Below are 19,825 nucleotides of genomic sequence, written 5' to 3' on the forward strand. Positions count from 1 at the left end.
AAGTATTTACATCAGTGGCAGATCACATATAGGCACTGTGGAACTGCAATACTCCCTATTTGCAGTTGATGAATGAGTCCACTTTTCACTTGAATGAGTCCTTTTTTCTTTAATTCTTTTTTTATTCTTATAAAATATATAATCATACATTAAGCTTAAAGATCCCCAATTTATGAAAAATATACAAAAATATCTGTATGGAACTGTGCGCTTCACAGTTTCAGTGGCATGGTGTTTGGCTGTACACCATGCACATACAGGAAGCTGCATACAAGGCTGCAAGGGAGAGAGAGAGCACTGTTCCTTTTGCAGTGCTGACCCTGGCGTGCTGCTGGAAGATAGTATTTTTAAAAGTGCGTATCTGTTATGCTTAAAAGCCATGTACCATATTCTTGAATGTGATAAAGTGTAGAATTCGATTATTTTCCTGCTTCCAGCTATTCTTTTAGATTCTTTTTTTTTTTCAAAACAAGAAGAAATGATTTCGTTTTTAAATGAATAGATCAAGCATGAACTGTAACAATTTAGGTTAAAGTAAGAAAAAAATATTTGATTTTGTTCTTTTAGGATTTTTTCAAGTTTCTGAATAAATTTTTCTTTTATACATGTTTGTTTCCTTTTACAAGATTTTAAAATAAAGGCTAAAAATTTTCTGGAGCAGCACCCCCACTAATTTTAGCTATGAGCCGCACTGATTTACATATTTAATAATGATATTGTATTGTAAAGTCTACATAATTTATCAATTTTTTTCATTTTTTTTTCAGGTAATTGGTTTCACAGCTTACTCACTGCCAAAAAATAGTTCAGAAACAATAGGAAGAGCTTTCTTTAAAAAAAATAAGTCGCTTGTAAATTCACAGTATACAAATAGTAGACAGGTAATTAATTTTTGTCACAACGTATTATTTGTGTAATTAGTATAATAGTCAATTCTTTTGTGTGGAGTCATCAATAAATACGTAATATAGACATGTGAAATCAAAAATGTCACAGATATAACAAGTAAGTCATAATGAAGGAAATAATATAAAAAAAGGTTTAACAATAATAAAATAAATAAACTCTATTTGTACAGCATAAAACAGTAAGCATATGAAACTGCTGTATTTGTGTTTTTTATACTTTTAATGCTTTTCCATGCTCTGTAGCATGTATGTTTAAGAACATTAATCTTAAAAAGTTTGTAAACATGTTTTTGCTTGTCTAAATTGATCCTAGTTTATGTTCCTTTAGGTATTGGCTATACCATTTATCATCAAGAGATAAACATTTTCCAAATGTTGAACTCAATGCACATGAAGCACTGAGATCCATTTCTTTATTGTTTCTGTTACATCTTTTTTTATAGTCAAAAGAATTTGTTTTTATATATACATGCAAGTACAGCAATTTATGTAACTAAAAAAAAATGAACATTTTTTTTCATACATTTTATTTTTTTATTACTGCTGTTGTTTAGGTTTATCTAATACATTAATATTTTCAAAGGATTCCCTTCATTTTGAGAAGTATAAAAATTAGAATTAAAATATCTAATATGTAAACTACATTAAAATGCAATTGGACATAATATTCAGTTAAATACTTATTATATATTTCTCTTTTTTATATATATTGTTTATATATATTTCAAGGATTTAATTAAATAAACTTTTATTGAAATATAATTGTATACCAATCTAAAACAATGTTATAAGTTATGACAAAATATAGTTCATAAATATTGGTTATTATCATCACCAATTTTTATTTTTAGGTTAGTCATAGATGTCAGTTGGAACAAGGTGGATATCTGGTCATGCCCACTACATTTGAACCTGGTCAAGAATCTAGTTTTACATTACGTGTATATTCAAGTAAACCACTTAAATTAAAGTAAGTACCAAAACACAATCAAAAGTTGATGACAGTAATAAATTTTGGTAAAATGCATTACCTTTTTACCCTTAGACCACTTTCTGTTCAGTCATTTGGGTCAAAAACCTTTAGAAATCTATGAGTTACATTGAATTTTATGGGACTGTACTCATACAAAAAAAGGTTCAGTCTTTAATTAATGGTGTGATCACTAGTCGTTTGAGATGGATTGCATTATTTTTAGATTTTAGAAATAAGAAACTAAATTTACTTGATGGAACTTCAACATCTAATTTGCTTCTTTGTGAAACCTCTGGATAGGAAACAGGAATCCCTTGACAGACTTAGAGTTCTCACCTCACCAATCCCCAATAAAGAAGGGATTGCCCTATGAGTCAGTAGAAGTTGTCAAAGTTGGAACCAGAGTAGCAGCTTACATTGTTCCCATGGTTATCATATTCTCATGAAAGAATGAAGGGATGAAGGATAATAAACAGGAAATGATAAAGGAAAAGACGATCGGCTCATAGAAGAATATCATTAGTGAGGAGAGTAGTTTACCATCTTGTCTAAAACTATCCATTATAGTAAGTTGAGTTTGAAAGTGGATTCACTGACAAAAACTAACCAGTAGGTGATAGATACCTTTCCTTTTTTTCACATTACATTCTTTTTCAATTCACATTAGATAATAGATAGAATTGTAATAATCTACTATTCTGTGATATATTACTAAGATAATAATGTTGTGAAATGTATCAACAAATTTGAAATGCAAACAAAGAGAATGGAAGAGTACTTTTAAAAATTTCTATACTATCTCCTAGTGTCTACACTTTGTATAAGATGACTCAGAAGGTAGCTGAAATTTTTAAGACTCTAAGTTACCTATTTATCGTAGGTGAAGGAAAGGAATTTCTCTGAGATTAAAATACATGTATGCAGTATTCTATCAGTCAAAAAAAGAGATTGTAAAGTAGAGAATATAAAGGTGAAAAAGTATTTTTATTAAAAAATAATCTTAACAATTTAAAAAAAAAAAATATTTTACATTAGGTTTTTATGTCAAAAAGTAATTTTTTACAAATTTTAGAGAAAATAATATTAAAATAAGTTCTTTTCAGGGCTTCCAAAAACTCAAATTCCTGTTATTGCTTTGAATGTTATTTTGTATAACTGGTACATTTTTGTATCACTCTATTTTACAAATTAAAAAAACAAAGCCAAAATTTTCAACAAAGAAAAAATATCTGCATCACTTTCAACTCTACACTAACTATATAAAGATCTTACCATAAGCTAATAAAATAATCCTAAAAAATACAGTAATTCTCAAATTAAACTACAGTCATTCTACTAATTATTATACTGCACAGATGGATCAATATTTTTACCCATATGCATGAGTACAGAAAACATGTACCATAAATACACTCAACAGAATCTCACTTGCAGATATAAATTTCAACCTTAGCAGACATTCTTCGTAATTCATGTAGAAAAATTCATATAGAATATCAAAATCAAGACCTCATCTTTCTTGCAAGTAAAGAATTTACAAATACACTAATTTTGACAAAATCAAATTATTATATTAAAACATTTAATTGAATATGTTATTTAACTAAATACAAAAGAGGTTTCCTAACTTTTTTAAACTGAATGCTGTTTATAAGAGTAGTACTGTTAATTTCACTGAAGAAAGAACTGTGTAAGAAATTTTGAATTTTCATTGAAAGATTAATTTTTGTATAGTTTGTCTTTTTTAAAATGGGTTTCTATAATATTATTTTTAAAGTATGTATTTTTTAACATAATTTTGTTCTGTTTTCTTTTCTTTTTTTCAGATTGTTAGACACACACCCATCTTTAGTAAAAAATGCAGTCATAAAGGTAAGAAAACAGTATTGTTTATATTGTAACTTTCATAGGGCTTCACTTAAAATTATTTCAAAATTATACTGCCTTAAAACAGGTTTTGCTGTGGTAACCTGTTAGTTATTAAAAATACAAAAACAAAATAGTTTTATGATTGTTAAGTTTATAAATATAAACTTTTAAATAGATATCACTTAATATGTATTATATATGTTGATTATACTGAGTTCAATAGTAGGCATTGATCCAGCAATTTCTGTCTCAGTTTGGTTCCTTTTTTATGACCAAAGTTATTGTCAGAAATGCATATTGTTTACATTAGATTCTTGTTATAATAGTTGAACAAATCTAAAATATTTAAATGACTTATTTCCAAAACCCTGTTATTTCTGTCAATGTGCTGAATAAATAGATTTTTACAAAATGTACTGAAACAAATAACAATTTTACTTATTGTTCTGTTATTTATTTTGAATGTATTCTTTACTATAACTTCATTGTTCTTTTTTCCCTTTTTGTTTTAAAAAAAAACTTTGGTGGATTTCCTAACTTTTCCATCTATATGACTTTCATTGCATTTTTCCACTGTGAACCATAATACAGAGATACTCACATTTATCTGATTCATGGATGTAGTTAAGGACAACTGCTAATGTCTTACAGCGAATGTTGTAAATGTCACCATTTTCCTAAAGGCAGGTCCAAACCCTTCACACCATATTTTTGACACTCTTCATAGGACATCAAGGCTAATGGAATTCATCTTTGTAGTAATGGCTGACTCCAGATCTTTTGAGATCATGATGTCACCAAACACTTCTTCCAAAAATTCCATGGTGTTTCTGGATGTATGGCATGTTGACCCACCTTGTTGCAGTTAACAATAGTGTTCATCAAGCTGGAGAAGAGCTAAAAATTGCATAATTATCTCTTGGTATGCAGCTGTCAAGGGTTTCATAAAAAAAAAATCAGGCCCTCTATTTGTTGTTGAGAAATCGCACACCAAACCCTACTGTGGCTGGCCTCCGTGTTGTGAATGGTAGCATATCGACCTTTCATCTGGAGGTTCTGGGTTCAAATCCCAGTCAGGCATGGCATTTTCACACACGCTACAAATCATTCATCTCATCCTCTGAAGCAATATCTCACGGTAGACCCGTAGGTTAAAAAACCCCGACTGTGAGTGCAGCAGTGATTTATTTAAGATTTGGATTTTTTGTTGACCATTATCTGTTTTTCTGGCTATTGATGAACTGCTAAGATGAAACTATTCTTCATCACTAAAAAACACATTATCTGTTATGCTCATACCATTACTTTCCACCTGGTTGATAAAACAGTGGCAGTACCTTATTCTTTGAACAGTGTCTGGGGTTTCAGTTCCTGTACACAACCCATTCAGTATGCATGTAGACCTAATTTCTTTGTGGCATTTTGTGCACTCCTGTACAATATTCCTGACTGTGTTGATAATTTATACAAACTTTTCCTTGGAAAATTATTATAATACTGTATTTTTTATATTAATTACTGTATTATATTACCATATGGTGCAGCTTATTGGAACTGCTTTGTAATTTGATTTTCAGGCACCTTCCACTCTCGATGGTAAGAGTTTTAGTCAATATGAAGCAGTATTTCTGCAATTAGCTGATGAACATCGAACGGTTAATGCATTTGAACTTCAAGAACTTCTTGATGCATGTTTACCTAATGGTTAGTATCTTTTTACATTATTATTTGTAATAGTTTTTATTCTTTCTTCTTTACTTAAAGTACAAGAAGGATGGATTCCCTACTATCCTATACTTTGATCTTTTCTAAAACTAATTTCTCTGTTTCTTCTTTGGTTGCCCTAAATTTCTTTTCCCATTTGGTATACATTCCTTAATAATTTTTTGAATTTAATTTGCACATATTCTTTCAATGTGATCAAGCCAATTTTAGTTATAATCATTAAGTTTAGCATTTACATAAAAAAAATTCAGTTCCATCTCAATATCCTCATTATACTTTTCCAGTCTTTTATAATTTTGAAGGTATAAACTGGAAATTATATTTCCTGGTGGTTACTGCAATTTTTTTCTGCAGTCTTCCAGTCACATATCTACATTTATTTTCTATTGATTCTTAGAAACTTTTTTGGCAATTTCTTCAGTAATTTTTCTGAAAAATCTTATTAGCAATAGGTGTATAATATATATTATTATGAGTTGTTTAATACCAACCTTGGAATAATATATAGTAAAATTAATTATATTTTAATACGCTAATATAAATGAAAGATTTTGATATTTTCACTTATAATTATATTAAAATAGATTTACTACTGAGGAATGACCTTTTAACCTCTTTTGAAGAAAAAACAGTCAACTTATTGATTATATGCTTTACTGAAAGGACACGTTTTGCAACTTGATGCAGCATCATGGATATGTTCCCTTTCTGCTACCAAATGTAATATGGACAAGTCCCCTAAAGATTCTTTCATTAATATAAGAGGTTTTTACAACCTCTATTTTGCACCCATTTCAACATACATTCTGTGTATTCAGAAATATATGACTTATATCTCAAGAAAAATTTTTTTAAAGACAATATGACAATAAAGACAATACCTTTTGCATATAGGTGACAGATTTATTCAATGAATAACTTACTCTTTGCTGTTTATAAGAATTTGAACATTTTTTTATGAAAATAAATTTTAAACCTATATATTTTTGTTGAGTTATAAAATATTTGATAATTTTTTATGCAGTAATTCAGTCAATTGCTCATAATTCATTGCATTTTCCAAAACAGATGTTTTGGAAAACATTTAAAAGTTAGCATAATTCTTCATTAAAATTGATAATTCATGATTCTTCTATCTTTTGATGAGTAAAAATAGATGAAAAAGAGCCACATACTTAATATTTCTGTTACTAAAAAATGCCACATAATTACATTTTATAAATGCAATATTTTTTTTTTAATATTACAATTACAAATTTTTTTAACACAATTTGTCGAAAGTTGTAATCAAATGCATCCATCAGAAATCAGAAAATATTAGAGGTATTTATGGCATATAAATTTTTCTTAAAATTTCAGTATCACTTACTATTAACTTATAGTTAAATATATCTTAACTAAAAATTTAAAATAGTGATTTTTATAAAAATGATTGAACTATGAGTTAGTATACAGCAGTTAAACAAGTCTGCTGATATAGTTTGTCAATAATGTAATCAAATTCTTTTGTTTTAGATTTTTAAAAAGCCACTTAGATGATATTATATGCTAGTCTACATTACATTTACTTGGTTTACTGGATTGCATTATATATGTTCGGTTTTGAAATAGTATAGCAGTTTTTAACTGATGTTAATCTGATTCATATATTTATAAATATAAATATTTATATATTTTTATAAATTTATTAATGTGAATGCATTACATTATTTGTATATTTATTTACATTATCATTAATATAACCTATATTAATTTTCAGTGTGTATTTCTAAGTTAATTTTTTTTTTTTATTTCCAGATTATATAAAAAGCTGTGCATGTATGGAAGTCTGCCGACAAGTTGTTTTAACACTAGATGTATCCTTTTTGTCATTTACTGCTAGTACAAAATATTATTTTTAAACTTTAAATAATAATTAGTAAAACGACTAGTATACACTTAATACCCTGGTTGTGAAAGGTTGCTTATATGAAAGTGAATCTAATATTAACGGTAATTATTTTTTGCAAATTTATTGATTAATAACATATACAGTTCATACCTTCATCATTCTTCTATAAAGTCTTCTGCACAACCTATTCATTTTCCATTGATTTTGAAGCTTGAATATTCCCTGTTCATAAAACGTTTGAGGACAAGTCATCAACTAATTGCGCATGCACTTCTCGATGTCTTCATTGTTTTTTAAAAAATTGTCAGGGGGACAAATCTGGATTCTAGGGAAGGTAGTTGAGGGTTTGCCAGTGTTTTTTTCCAATTTATTTCTTGTCAAAATTGCAGTGTGCAGCCTGTTGTTGTCATGGAGAAGGATGACATCTCTGATGGGCATACCCTGTCTTTTGTTTCAGTAGGCGGCTTTTGTTGACTGTAGTAGCTGGAAATAGTAAGCTGCATTCACCGTTCATTGATTGTGGAAAAATCAATGAGTAAAATCTCCTTGTGTTAAAAAAAATTCATTGCAAGGACTTTTCCGGCTGACATAAGGGTTTTGACCTTCACTGGGCAGCTCTCATCCTTCCTTCACCACTCCTTACTCACCATTTTTAACTCCAGAGTGTAATAATGGACCCATGTCTCATCACATGTGATGCTGTGCCTCAAAAAATCATCCTCTTCTTGCCGAAATCAATTCAGAAGTCTCTTACAGTTCTCCAACCTGACCTTTCTTTTTTTTTTCTGTTTAACCTCTGGAACCACCATAAGGTATTACTTCAGAGGATCAATGAGGATGATATGTATGAATGTAAATGAAGTACAGTCTTGTACAGTCTCAGGTCGACCATTCTTGAGATATGTAGTTAATTGAAATCCAATCACCAAAGAAAACTGGTATTCATGATCTAGTAGTCAAATCCTAATAAAAGTAATGCCTGTAGTAGGATTGAAACCTTAGAACTCGTGACTTCGATTACTGACCTGCTTTTTATTTTCGGTCAACAATCTTGGGACCCATTGAGCACTAATTTTTCTAAAGCTAAGATGATCAGTGATGATGGATTGAGCACTCCCATAGCTGATACCCAATTCTGATGGAATTTCTTCAACAGTGAACCAGCAATCACCTTCAATAAATTCTCAAATTCTCAGATATTGTTAGCTGTGAGACTTGACCTTGGGCATCGATCATGACTTCGTTTTCTACACTTTCTCACCCACTCTTAAATAGTCTGGCCCACATATACACGCAGTTCTGGGACAGTGTAGCATTCCCAAACTATACCTTTAAACTAGTTAAAATTTCCTCTGGTTTAATGCTTTCATTAGTTAAAAACTTTGATTATACATTGTTCAACAGACAACAGAACTACTTGCTCACTCATGGCTGTACTGATGATAAAGCAAAACGGAGAAGCTAACCAAGTTGGTTCCCCCTCTCTAACACACCAAACATTAACCCCCCACTCCTCTACCATCCAGCTTGGAACTGTTTGCTGCATCTAATAGAAAAATTGCCGTTTAAATTTGATTCACCCTCATATGTCAGCATTTTTAAAAATAATTTTCACTTTTCCAACTGTTGTAAATACTTAAGTAATATATTTAATATCTGCTTATAATATTGGTGCATTGTCTATTCACTGTTCTTATCATAATGAAGCAGATTTCTTTTATTTATAGTAACTTTTTATGGTAAAGAAGAATGTAAGTATTGATCCTTATTATACAGAGTATTTTCCAACTTGAGCAGAGTAAATCAATTTGTTAATGCTTCTGTTTAATATGACAATCTTTATTTTTTTATCAATAATTAATTCATTTAAAATAAGATTATTGAACCTTTAAAATTTTGTATTTTGTACCTTTATGGTACTTTTTTCTTTCATTAGTTTGTCCAGTGTAGCGAAAGAAAACTTGCAGTTAATGATCACTTGTTTATGCATTCTTTTCTTTGTAGAGCTGAAACTGTTCTAATTCTTTTTGAACTTAAATAGTACTTTTTTTTAAATTTACATTCTGATGCATTCACTAGATATAGTGAATTTAATACCCATAGAACATTGTGCAGTTTCAGTTTTACAGATCTTTTGACCGCCGGCCTCCATGGCGCGAGTGGTCGTGTCTCGGTCTTTCATCTGGAGGTCCCGGGTTTGAATCCGTCAGGCATGGCATTTTCACACGCGTTACAAATAATTCATCTCATCCTCTGAAGAATGCCTCCCAAATCAGCTGATTTGGAAGACAAGATTTCCGGTATTCAAGTCCTAACAAAAGCTGTTACTTTTATTCGGATTTGAATACCAGATCGTGGATACCGGTGTTCTTTGGTGGTTGGGTTTCAATTAACCACACACCTCAGGAATGGTCAAACTGAGATTGTACAAGACTACACTTCATTTACACTCATACATATTATCCTCATTCATCCTCTGAAGTAATACCTGAACAGTAATTCCCAGAGGTTAAACAGGAAAAAGAAAGAAAAAAAAAAGATCTTTTGACCAAACAAAGAAATTCAAGTTCAATTTTGGCAGTGGAAGTTTTGGCATGGAACTCTTCCCAACAGATAATAAAATTATTCTTTGAATGAAAACTGTCATGCTAATATAAGTTATTAAATTATTTAGAATTTATTAACTTGCTGTATTAGCTATATAATGTTTATGTTTTGTGTGTGTATGTGTTTTTTTTATAATCCTTAATATATCCTAGAGCACAGGAAGTGGTCGTCTAAAATTGAGTGACTTTAAGGATTTAATGTGCAGTTTAAAATATTGGCAGACAGCTTTTAAAAATCATACACGAGAGAAAACCGGTATATTAAAAGCTGAACGTTTAAAAGATGCTTTACTTGAAGTTGGTGAGTAGCTATATTTAAATGATTGCATTTTTTTTCTTTAAGGATTTTCCATTACATTCATAGTTTTAAATACATACTCTTAAATGAATAATTTTTTCCTAATAACTGTAATTCAGCTGTACAGTCAAAAATATGTTTAATACTTAAAATTCTTATATAAATAGTATTAAAATATAAATGAAATGTAGATTTATATGTAAACATAATTTAATATATTACTTGTATGTATTGCAACAATTAAATAAAGGAACAAAAAGAGTGACTGAGTTGAGCTAAATGACAGTCATTTGATATGATATTGAGATATACCGTTATTTTAAGAGACAAACAATATTAGTTTAAAACCACTAGTGTTTAATGGTATACTTTGCAGTAGAAGTATGTAATTTCCTGTGCTGTTACAAGCTGTTTAATAATATATTTTTAGATGTTTACCTCTACTATTGCCTGTGAGGCACATGTTGTATTTTCACTAGAGTTAAGTTGGTTCTAAGTTAGCTTGATTTCAACCATCAGCGGGATATGAATAGAATTACCAGCAAATAACTCTCTCAGGCATGAGAGGAAGAATCACCTGTGATAGCCTCTACTATCTTATTAGCCTCTAGTTATTTTAGAAAACTGTTCTTTTTTTTGTTTCAATCTTTAGTTCAGTGATTTTTTTTAAATCAATTTATAACTTATTGTTTTACATTAGGAGTTTATTTTTTAATATTTCATTAATAAATGTGTCACAAAATATTAACATTATACCTATTCCACTCAATATGCCTTCAGAAATGTATCCATTTTGCAACAAATAAAAAAAAGACATATTACCCTTATTTTTATTACACGCCATCTTTTTTTAATGATTTGTTTTTTTAAATGTTTTATTTTTTCTTACAAAGACCAGGATTAAATCAAAGAGTATGTTGATGTTGCAAATATAACCTTTTTGTATTGGAATAGATGATGTATTATGTATACATTATTTATTCCAAATATTTCTTTAATAACAGATTTCATTTTGTCTTGAATATTTATACTTTTATTTTACTGTTTTTGTTATTGGAATAAATATGTTATAGAAAAAAAACAAATGAAATGAAATTTAAATTTAACAACCATGCATATGATTTATTTGAACTTTGTTGATTGGATTTTTTTTACTTGTATTATAGTACTTTTAACTTCTTCATTGGTATCAGCAATATTGTTTTGCACTTATTTTAAGTAATTGCTGGTAGTTTTTTTTTTAATCAAGATGGTAAATATTTAAGAGTATAATTATTTTAAATAATATTATATTTGAATTGTACTAGGTCATTTAATACTAAGTTTTTATCTGTTTACATTTTCATAATTTTTCAAGATTGTTAACAGCTACTTTTTAAACTTTAAAATATTTAGAATATTTATGGTGTGGTTAATGTGTTACTGCATTTTTTATTTTTCATATTTTGCTTGACGATTGCAAATCATATGTTTATATTTTCTGTATTTTTGAACTACATTCTGTTTACAAAAATACAGAAAATATAAACATATGATTTGCAATCATCAAGCAAAATATGACTACATTTTGTTTGTCTATATGGAAATTTTCCCTCAAAGAAGTTTACTTTGTGTATTTTCTTACACAAAGAAAATACATTAAATGTATGTTCACTTAATTAACAGGAACTGTTAACACAATTCTCCCAATAATATAATATAGCAAGTTCATAGAATGCAATAATGGTAAAAAAATTACTGAGTTACTATGTTAATATAAAGTTGTATGCATCTGTCTTTTTCAGGTTTTCAACTGAGTACAGATGTACTTTCTGTTATTGTTCTTCGTTATATGAGAAAAGATGGAACATTAAGGTTTGGAGATTTTGTATCAACCATACTGCACCTCAGTGTTGCATTTAGTAAGTATAAAATACTTTATAAAAATGTTAAAATTCAGTGCCAAATAATTTATTAATATTTTTTCTACAAACTCCTTAATAATTGTTATCACCTTTCTAAATTACTTTGATGAGAAATGCTTGGCCAAAACTGGGAATTTAACCTTGTTCATCAGTTGATAAGCCAGTTGCTTAAACCTTGTTAAACCAGTTGATAAACCTTGTTGCAAAACCTAAATTGAAATACTTAAAATTGGATATCTCTCTTGATGAAGAGAGTCGTCAAGAAATATGTGATATTTAAATTTGTATGAAAAATATCATGGATTAAAAAACTGATACATAAAATGTTTTCGTTAAAACATTTAAAACATAATGCTGCTATTTAACACATAAAACAAAGAGCTGCTAAAAATTTACTAACACTTAATTTGGTACTATCAAACAGTAAGTATATTCATACCTATTAACAGTAAGTATTTTTATAACTAACTATTTTTAACTTTTTGGTCCCATTTTCTGAAGTCATTTTAGTTTTTAGTCTATTTATTTAATTTTTTTGAGTTTTATATGCACTTGCTCGTGAAAAAACCTATATCCAAGAAACGCAAAGGAGTAAAAATTACTTGTTGATGAAAGTAAGTACAGGAATATAAAGAAATTAAGGAAAGATATTGCCAACAAAAACATGCTAAAATTTTTGAAATACTGGAAGTATGTATAAATTTCCTTTACCCTAAGTTTTCCAATTAATTTTCTTCAGTTTTTCAATTTTTTTCATGAAAATATTTAACCATCAAAATTTGTGAATGGATTTATATTTTTACCCTAAGTTTTTTAACCAATCTTCTCAGTGTTTATACTAAAATATTTTGAAGAATAATATCATGTTATATATCATTGTACTACAATACAATACTACATAATAATGCTGACAGTGAATATAAGAAACTGATATAAAGAAACTGCTACTGTGTGAGCGAAGTAACCGTTAATGAAAATTAATACAGATAAGTCATTTTTCAGTTATACTAAAAAAGGGAAATTACAGTATGGTATGTATACAGAATTTTAATAAATTTCATACTTGCCAGATTTCTTACAGCTTTCTGACAACTTATGGGCTCCAGTTATCATAAGTATGCTGGTATTACAGAGGTCATCTTCAATCCTTGAGGTCATGAGGCCTTCTTGGGTAAACAGTACACCTTTCCAGTCCATATTCTGAATATATGTATTGGATTATTCAGAAATGTTCCATATTGCAGTAATGAAATTTAAGTGGACTCTATAATATGCTCAGATGAATGTCTATTGTCAGTGATTTAAATTTATTGATTTAGATTTATGAGAATTAAGATGATTTATCATGGTTAGGTCATATTTCATTCTGTTTATGCACAATTATTCACTCTTAAAAACATTCAATATATTTTCAATCAAATCTAAATGAATTTGAAAATAGTGATTGTTATATTAATTTTTTTTTCTCTGTTCATATACTTTATTATACACGGCCAATATATATTTTCACATACACAAATTATAATGGTTTTACGCATACATAATTAATGTTTTCTGGTGGAATGGACTAAATGAATTGAAACGTAAAACTGATTACAGTAAAAAAAAAATCATCTTCAAACATTTAAGAAAGAATGAATGTAGGCAATGAAATATCACATATTCTTAGTAAACAAATATTAATGGGCTATGCATAAAGTAGTTACATAAAACAGCATCAAGTTTGAAAATAGAATATTTATCTATAGGTAAAACAGCATCAAGTTTGAAAATAGAATATTTATCTATAGTTTTAATACCCAGCTGTAACAGTACATTGATTAAAATTACTGTTAACATTTAGTAGTTTACAGCTATTTCTTTTGAAAAGTTTATTAAAACGCTAAGTGGAATTCATGCAACGTAGTATATAATTTAGGTTTTGAGCAAACTTTTCATACAGAATAATGAATGAATCAGTCCAGCCACACCTATTATGTTCAGAAAAGAAAACAAAAGCATTATACTTTTCAGTAATAAAGTATATCCTGCTTATAAAAAGGTATAAGAGTTAGATTCACAATTAATATTTTTATATTGTTTCAATTTATTAGGAACTGTTCACATTATTTTTTTGTTTTAAATGTGTCTTTCTATGTTTGTTTTGTGATTTGATTTTTCTTCATATCTGTACAATATAGAAGTAAGATATACAATCTTATTTTATTTCAGATATTTTTGAGTCAAAAGACCCGTTACAGAATGGAAATATTAAACTCAGTTTGCCAGAAGTAAGTAAAAAAATTGTTTAATTTGGTATAAGTTTTAAAGTAAGTAAATTCTGTGAATATATGTGCTTACTTTTTATGCAAATCATAAAATTGAAATTTTAAAACGTAGCTTCTCAGATTTTTTACAGTTAATTTTCCTGAATAATTAACTTGAATTTATTGTAAATATTGCATCTGTTTTTTTTTGTGGATGTTCAAATGTAAACTTCATCTTTTATGTTGGTCTAAGTCTGAATTAAGAGTCTTAAAAACCATACTTAAAGTAAAGTTGTTTATATTACTACCATCTCCCGCATATTATCTGCATGTAAATAACATAAAATGTGGTAGAATTTTCAATTAGAAGTGCAACTTATTGTTTGAAAGAATATAACTATCATAAATAGTATAGTAAACATTGAGTACATTAAAAAGGCTGAAAAGGATTGCTTAAACTTAATTGGTATTGTCCTTTATGTTCAACAAAATTTTAAAATGGAAATAATGCAAAAAAATTAAGTAAGATTTATTTAATTTTAAATTAAAATTATAAATATTTTTATTATTTGTATTATTTGGTTTTTATGAATGCAAAAATTAAACAGTATTTAATGTGATGAAGTTGATTTTATTAAAGATAAGTTATTAATGATTATAATAATTAATAATTATTATTATTACTAATAATAATAGTAAAAATAATGTTTTTATTGCTTTGACTGACTGATATTGGAAGTAGATTTGACCCACAATTGCAAAAAGAAAATCAAAATGTTCAGTAAATAAACTGGGCTTTATTTGGATTCCCTTGATCCAATGAAGTTTTTACCCTAAAAACTATGGATTTAATAAAAGTATAATAAAGAAAAAAATCAGTCCTTAGTAAAACAATTTAGATCCCAGTTGCCATTGACCAAATGACATTTTATCATCAAAATTATTAAAAAAAAATCAAATTCTTTTTAGGAAAAAATTGGATCACATTTAACTAACCTCCTTGTTTGATAGATGATATCTCATGTAACACTTTTTTGATAATAGCCATAGCTTGAAAAACAGATAAGTATAAAAAATTCAAATAGTTTTTTCTAAATTCTCTTAATTCATTCTTTAAGGATCTAAATGTAATCAGTAACTTTATATTTTATTTATTAAAGCCATTAATATAACTCTGGTAGAATGATTAACTAATGTACTTGATACTACAATTATAAATATGTAATCAGTTTCAACAATATCACAGTCAAATTATGGCAATGTCATTATCGAGAAACTTCTTTAAAAGCTCTTTGAGTGTGTATGTGTGTTTGTGTGCATTATGTGCTATAACTACATTTTAGATAAATTTTATAAATCACAAGTTAGACAGAAAGTTACCTAGCCATTTTAAACAATAAATAGCATCACATTACTATGAAACATGAGGTGTGAAGTGGTTCCTATTTCTTTCTTTATTGAATTTTGACACTCTGTTTCTCTGTATCAGTACACCAAGACCACCAAAGTACTACCAATGTTCAGATCTATTAGTGACTATTATCCTAAAAGAAAGTAACACTGACCGTTGCTTTTTGTATCGTTGCTGCTTTATATGTAGCACAGGCTTACTACACATAAAGTTTTGAATGTATCTAGTTTTTCTTATGAAAAACTAGGGAAGATTGTGTAAAGGAACAATCCCTTTCTGTTTTTAAACAGTGCATTATATAAACTGTCTTACCTATAATTGTGAGAATAATTTCTACTGGTCTAAATAATTTTACTAGTTAAAAAAAAGAAAGTAGATCTATTTATCCTAAGTGTTAAAAAAAATATTATTACAATTCTAGTTAGTTTTATTTTGTATTTCTTCATGCTGACTTACATAAAATTTTGTCTTTATTTGTATAAAGAAGCTTTTTATAAAATAATGCATATTATTTTTCATAGAAATTTTATAATTAATTATCTTCTTGTTTTGTTTCAGTGGTTAAAATCTTCTCTAACATGCTGATATAAAATGAATACTTCAATGTAAAAAATCAGGTTGTGTAAATATAATTTTTAAAGCAATCTTTTTTTTTGTGATTAATTAAAAGAATTTTATGAAAGTGCAATAGATCATAAATGAAAGACAGTGTACTTACCAGTTGAATTATTCTGAAATGGAGGTTTTATTTACATGTTTAAGGGATGTAAACATGTATAATAATGTGCTAATAATAAGTTAATTAGTAGTATTTGATTGTTAAATTACATTGGCATATATGTTACTATTTATAAAACATGAAGATACTATTTTTAATATCACATTAAATTTAATCTATTCTACAGAAATTGTATTTCTATTTTATTTAGATTGTTGTATCAAATTCCAAACTCACATTGCAATACCTTCTTTTTTATTCATTCATACTGTAAGAAAATTTCAAAATATGTAAATGTCAAAATTGGATAAGAAAGTAAACTGCATTCATTATTACCTGATAGTACTACCACACCTTTCCAAATGAAACATCCTTGAACTTAAAAACTATGCTGTAAGTATAACCTCTCATTGACTTAAGTTAATTCATTTAATAAACCATTTCACAGGATATCTCAGGTAGTAGCATTCTGTAAATTAAAGTGGGTGAAAATAAGATAAAATGCCAAGTGGGTAAAGTTACATTTGTTGATAGATTGGTTCCTATTGATCACCAAAGTTAAATTATACTGGGTGAATTTTTATTGCTTCTTTTTTGCATTTGTTTAAAAACTAATGATCGTAGAAATCAATTGCAATACAAATTTAAATTTAAAAAAAATTATATTTATTTCATATCTGATTGAAGTTTAATATTTAACCTTTAAATATTTGTATGAAATAGAAGTTTATTGATAAAATGTATGAAAACCCGATTTTTTTTTTTTTCATTTGCATGTATGAAAAAAAATTATTTTTGTTTATCATTTCATATACGAGTAATTTAAACTCCAGTGTGTGCTGTGTTGGGGGAAGTAACATTCTATACCTATCAAATTAGTGAGCATTTTTGACAGTTTGTTATTCCCAACCTTCCCTGGCCAGTCATCATAAAAAAAATATGAAAAAAATTGCTGTATATTTATTTATAAGAATGTGATTATAATACTTATGAAGTCAAACAGTAAAATAAGTGCCTTTATTTTAATATATAAACTTGTAGTGTTACATGCAAATAAAAAATGTAAATTACGATGTTAAAAATCAATAAAATTAAGTTCTACAATAGAAAGGTATAGAATTGTGTTTCCATAACAGTGGATATTGTCTCAAAATAATGAGCAGCAAATTTAATTTGCTTATATTTTTTAAGTGCATTAAGGTTTGATAGGAAATATAGTATTGTTCATCATTTCATCATTTCAAGTAAATAAAATGGTATACTATTACACTTAGTAACAATAACATAAATAAATTTATTTACCTATTTTTGTCTTTTATAACAGCTTTGACTGTGTTGGTTAACAAGTAAGTTTAATTTTAAGATAATGCTATTTACACCACAAAAGAAAATCCAGAATTTGAACAGCTATGTACAATGCAGAACTCTTTATGGAAAAATAATGTTTTATGGAATATTTAATGTAATATTTTTTCCTCATTATTATTGAAAGTTACAATTTATATATAAAAAAACCTATAGAAATTACACTAAATTAGGTACAAAAAGTAACTTATTTCTTAGTGGTTTATGCATTAGTGAAACTTCATTATTCCATTTCTTTGTAAAGAAATCAATTATTTAAATATGTGTAGATGATCAGAGTTTTATCTGTTTAGGTATTTAAAAAAATGTAATTGTGGTTTTATTATGGTAGCCTTAAAACAAAATACTATTCCAACTCTTGGTAAAGATAAGAAATTTTTTTGTTATGTTTTAATAACACCTTTACAATACACATGTTTTCAAAATTTCATTTAATAAAAAAATTAAAAAAGTGTTTTACTAATCATACAAAAATTTCTATTTAACTTCTTATAATATCAGCCTTTTGTTAGAAAAAATTGAAAAGTGATTAAAATTATTTTAAAATTTAAACTGAAAAAAAAAGTAGAAAAAGTGCATAGTTATTTCATGTGAATGTTTAACACAAAACATATCTTAAATCTGCACATCTGTTTTGCTGTAAAATAATGTTCGGTAATTGTATTTTTTTCTGACAGCTAAGATTATGAACAGTTTTGATGAAATTATTTTTTCCTGGGTAATCCTTTTTCCACTTCATTATTAATTGAAATTGCAAACTGTATATGTACTCTAAAACTACTCCTAAAAATATAATAAAGTGTATGAAAAATTTTTCTTATCTTTACCAAAAGCTGAAATAGCAAGTTTTATTTCCAGTGGAAAGTTTTTTTTTAGAAATACCTAACAGGTACAACTCTGAAATATGCATACTTTTTCTTAATGCTTATATTTTACAGATTTTTCTTAATTTGATTTTAATTATTATTTTTTTTTTTAAATATATATTGAGCTAATCTGATTAGGAGTATTTAAGGACAAGATCAATGTTAAGAGTTATTTCACTTTCATTAAATGAGTTAATTTTTTTGAAAATAATTGATAAAAACAAACTTCTATTTATTTATTAGTATATGTTTAAAAGTAATAAATATAATAATTGGCTCATTATTTGTATTATATGATAATTTTATTTATTGATAACCTTCTCTACAAATTGTGTACAAATTATTAACAAATTGTCTATTTGTATTTATTTTATTTAGAAAATTATTTTTGTTAGATTGTGATTAGTTAAACACTTTTAACTTATTAATGTTCTCTTTGTACTAGAAAAGTATTTTATGTATTTAAATATATAAAAAATTTAATTTAAACATTTTTAACATTTTAAAATGTTTTTTTCCTTGGTTTAAAAAATAATTAACATCAGTTGAATACATGAATTATATTTCCTTCATATTACATGCTACAGCAAAAGTTACTAATGTATCCGCAACTGCTGATAAAAGAATAATCCTTAATTAAAGGAAATAAATGATACAGAAATAAAAAGTTCAAAGAAAAAATATGTAAATTTTATTATCAGTTCATTTATTAATACTATTTATTACTTAAATATTATTGTATAATATAATTTCTTTTTGTAAATATATATATACATATATAAATTTATAAATATTGTTGTAAATAAAATTGGAACATAATGACAATGCTTTGATTTTTATTTTTAACCAACTTCAAAAAAGGAGGTTATGTATTTATCCCATATACTTTTGTTTTTTATATTTGTTTGCACATAACTTGTTTCGTATTAATCCAATTAAAATAAATCTTGTAACTGACACAGCTGCTTTTCGCAGTGGTACCATGATGTTGAAAAAATTTTTTAGACACAAAAAATTGGTCTGAAAATTGTCAAAAAAATTCTTT

At 27.1% G+C, this 19,825-nt stretch overlaps 1 protein-coding gene across 1 annotated transcript in view; it reads left to right on the top strand.

Annotated features, from left to right (window-relative positions):
- CalpC (calpain C) overlaps positions 1-19,597 on the top strand; it is a 295,832-nt gene extending 276,235 nt beyond the window's left edge. The window contains exons 11-19 of the mRNA XM_075368513.1: positions 768-881; positions 1,760-1,878; positions 3,708-3,753; positions 5,328-5,454; positions 7,273-7,331; positions 10,126-10,273; positions 12,055-12,171; positions 14,386-14,444; positions 16,390-19,597. Of these exons, the coding sequence (XP_075224628.1) occupies positions 768-881; positions 1,760-1,878; positions 3,708-3,753; positions 5,328-5,454; positions 7,273-7,331; positions 10,126-10,273; positions 12,055-12,171; positions 14,386-14,444; positions 16,390-16,416 (816 nt within the window). The 3' untranslated portion in view covers positions 16,417-19,597. The remainder of the gene's footprint in view (positions 1-767; positions 882-1,759; positions 1,879-3,707; positions 3,754-5,327; positions 5,455-7,272; positions 7,332-10,125; positions 10,274-12,054; positions 12,172-14,385; positions 14,445-16,389) is intronic.
- Positions 19,598-19,825: the final 228 nt, after the last annotated feature.

Source organism: Lycorma delicatula, chromosome 6 (assembly GCF_047948215.1).
Source record: "Lycorma delicatula isolate Av1 chromosome 6, ASM4794821v1, whole genome shotgun sequence".
Lineage (NCBI taxonomy): Eukaryota > Metazoa > Arthropoda > Insecta > Hemiptera > Fulgoridae > Lycorma > Lycorma delicatula.